General features: G+C 38.0%; 1 protein-coding gene across 1 annotated transcript; it reads left to right on the forward strand.

Annotated features, from left to right (window-relative positions):
* The first annotated feature begins 1,260 nt into the window (after positions 1–1,260).
* On the forward strand, positions 1,261–2,469 carry LOC115695123 (protein FAR1-RELATED SEQUENCE 5-like). The gene is made up of 2 exons (XM_030622214.1): positions 1,261–2,043; positions 2,266–2,469. Exons 1-2 carry the CDS (start codon positions 1,261–1,263, stop codon positions 2,467–2,469), a joined length of 987 nt encoding a protein of 328 aa, XP_030478074.1.
* Positions 2,470–2,808: the final 339 nt, after the last annotated feature.

Raw genomic sequence — 2,808 nt, forward strand, 5'->3', positions numbered from 1 at the left:
CATTAACACAGCAAAGTTCTCTAACTTGCTGCCCAGTGAAGCATTGTCCCGTCTCTCCATGTAGACATAAAACAGAGAAAGCTTCTATGAAAGATTCATAACGAATTATTTTTATGGACGCATCAGAAGTAGTGTTTTTGCTTACAGCATCTTCGTACCTACTATAGATACCTTCATTTGGTCCATTGAAAATAACTCAGTGTGGACCTGAACTCATACTTGATATATGTAATGCTAATAACTAAATTACAAGTTAATTTCTCTATAAACTTGATGCTGGATTAGAAAACGTCTCAAGTGTATTATATAAGTCGTGGAGAATAACCCTATAGTACGTTTTTTAGTTACCTGTACCCCATTGGGATGTACTCCATTGGGCACATCTGATGTGTCAAAAGAGGGGTGGTTAAATCTCTGAATTACACAATTAAATACACGTGTAGGCGTACGTAGTATGGTCAAATGTCAACATTATTCATCAATCCCGTTTTTCCAAAAAACCTAATGTACTACGGTACTGTTCTAACGTACCACGATGGTTTAATTCATAAGAAGATGTAGGTGAAGGGCCCATTAATATCAGCCCAACATATATAAATGCCCAACATATATAAATGGGAGAAACTACCCTTTCTACTAAAAAATGTCATCACTTTAACCAAAAAAAAAAAGATCCTTACTTTTCAATCTTTATTTTCCACAAATAAAAAAATGTACTATTACTTCTTTGCTGACGTACGAAGTGGTTTAATTCATTAAACAAGGTTGGTAAAGGCCCATTCATATAAGCCCAACAATTTTAAATGTTACCACCAACCCATACAACTCAACAACATTTCTAAACCCAAAACTCATACAATAACCTTATTTTCCAATTAATTTATTCAAAAGTAAATGTAATTGTACTATTTCACTATTCAAAAGTACGAAGACAGTGGAATAGAGTTTCCAATTTTTCAAAGGCCCATTAATATCAGCCCTACACACTTAAATGTGGTCACCAACCCATATTACTCTACAATATGAGGCATTCAATCTCATAAAATCTAATTTCACTCGAGTCACCACTATCTTTCCCTTACTCTTCATCTCTAATTCTTGGATATCAATAACAATCGAACACTGTAACTATACTCCAGTACATTAACGTCGAAGGAACAATTGGTTACTTATCAGTAAGTCTTTTTTTTTATCTTTCTTGACAACCTTTCCTTACCTATTAACTTTATCATTTAAATTGTTAATTCAAACAGATACAATATGGAGGCCGAGTCTCAAGCAGAGAACATGAATGAGGAACAAACCTACGAATGGGAAAGCATAACAGCAGAGCTAAACATCACAAAACCAGTGAATGAGATTCAAATATGTGACGTCCTAGGCAAGAGTCTCGACAAACTGGGAAAATGGGAAGCATTCTACGAAATGTACGCAAAACGGATGGGTTTCGGCACAAGAAAAGATGATGTACGACGTTCTCAAGGAGTCATTGTAATGCGCAAGTGGGTTTGTTGTTCCGAGGGTTACAAAAGAATCACGATAACGAAAAAACAAAGAAAAAAGAGACCTCATGATGTCACTAGAACCGGATGTCAGGCAGCATTACGTATTTTACTCACACAATCGTCTAACACTTGGAAATGCGAAGAGTTCAGCACAATACACAATCACGACCTCGCTTCATCAAGTGAGGTACAATTTTTGAGATCATACCGAGTAGTGTCCGATAGATTTCTTGCCCAAGTTAGGTCGATGAACTCTGTTGGAATTAAAACTGCCAACATAATGTCTCATGTTGCTTTGCAAAGCAGAGGTTACGAGAGAATGCCATGTCAACTTCGAGATGTCTACAATAGGGTTGCTGGTGCCAAGCGAGAAGACAAGATAGAGACGGACTCGGAAGGAGCGTTGGGATTTCTTGATTGTCTCGCAGAGAGGGATCCAAATTTCTTTGTTGTATATCAGGTGGACGAGGAGAATCGATTGGCTAACTTATTTTGGGCACATGGAAACTCACGTGTCGACTATGTGGCTTTTGGGGATGTACTAGGGTTTGATACCACCTACATGACAAATGAGTAAAATAAGCCTCTAACTGTTCTCATTGGCGTAAACAACCATTTCAACACATGCATCTTCGGGTTCGCTCTACTCCTCCACGAGAAGCTTCCATCCTATTGTTGGCTACTTCAAAAATTTCTCGAATGCCATGGAGATAAGAAGCCAAATGTTGTAGTTACTGACCAAGATGTGGCCATGAAACAGGCCATCATGGAACACATGCCTGATGTTACACACCGTCTATGTGCTTGGCATCTCAATACAAATGCTTCCAAAAAGGTTAAAGATCCGATCTTCTTGAAAAGATTTAAAGATCTAATGTACAACTACTACGAGGAGGAGGATTTTGAAGCAAGATGGTCAGACGTCGTCGAAACCCAACAACTAACAGATAATGAATGGTGCTAAACAACATTCGACATAAGAAAACAGTGGGCAGAAACTTATTTAAGGGGTTCATTCGTTGCAGGAATGAGAACCACACAACGTTGCGAATCGATCAACTCAGCCCTAAAAAATTTTTTAGAGAAGAATTATTGCTTGCCTGAATTTGTAACAACCATAGATATGACAGTCTCAAAGCTCAGACACAATGAGACTGCAAATGACTTCAAAAGCATATGCACTCGACCTCACCCACCTAATCCTACATGCTTGACCACGTACTACAACCAATGTGCTGAATTCTACACAAGAACTATGTACCACAAGGTTGCTAAGCAGCTTGATTTAGAGAATAATTATTTT

The sequence above is a fragment of the Cannabis sativa genome, chromosome 6, assembly GCF_029168945.1.
Source record: "Cannabis sativa cultivar Pink pepper isolate KNU-18-1 chromosome 6, ASM2916894v1, whole genome shotgun sequence".
NCBI classification, from domain to species: domain Eukaryota; kingdom Viridiplantae; phylum Streptophyta; class Magnoliopsida; order Rosales; family Cannabaceae; genus Cannabis; species Cannabis sativa.

Coding starts and splice junctions, on each gene's coding strand:
- LOC115695123 (XM_030622214.1), top strand. CDS start 1,261: ATGGAGGCCGAGTCTCAAGCAGAGAACATGAATGAGGAACAAACCTAC. Junction 2,044..2,265: donor ACTATGTGGCTTTTGGGGAT/GTACTAGGGTTT, acceptor GCCATGAAACAG/GCCATCATGGAACACATGCC.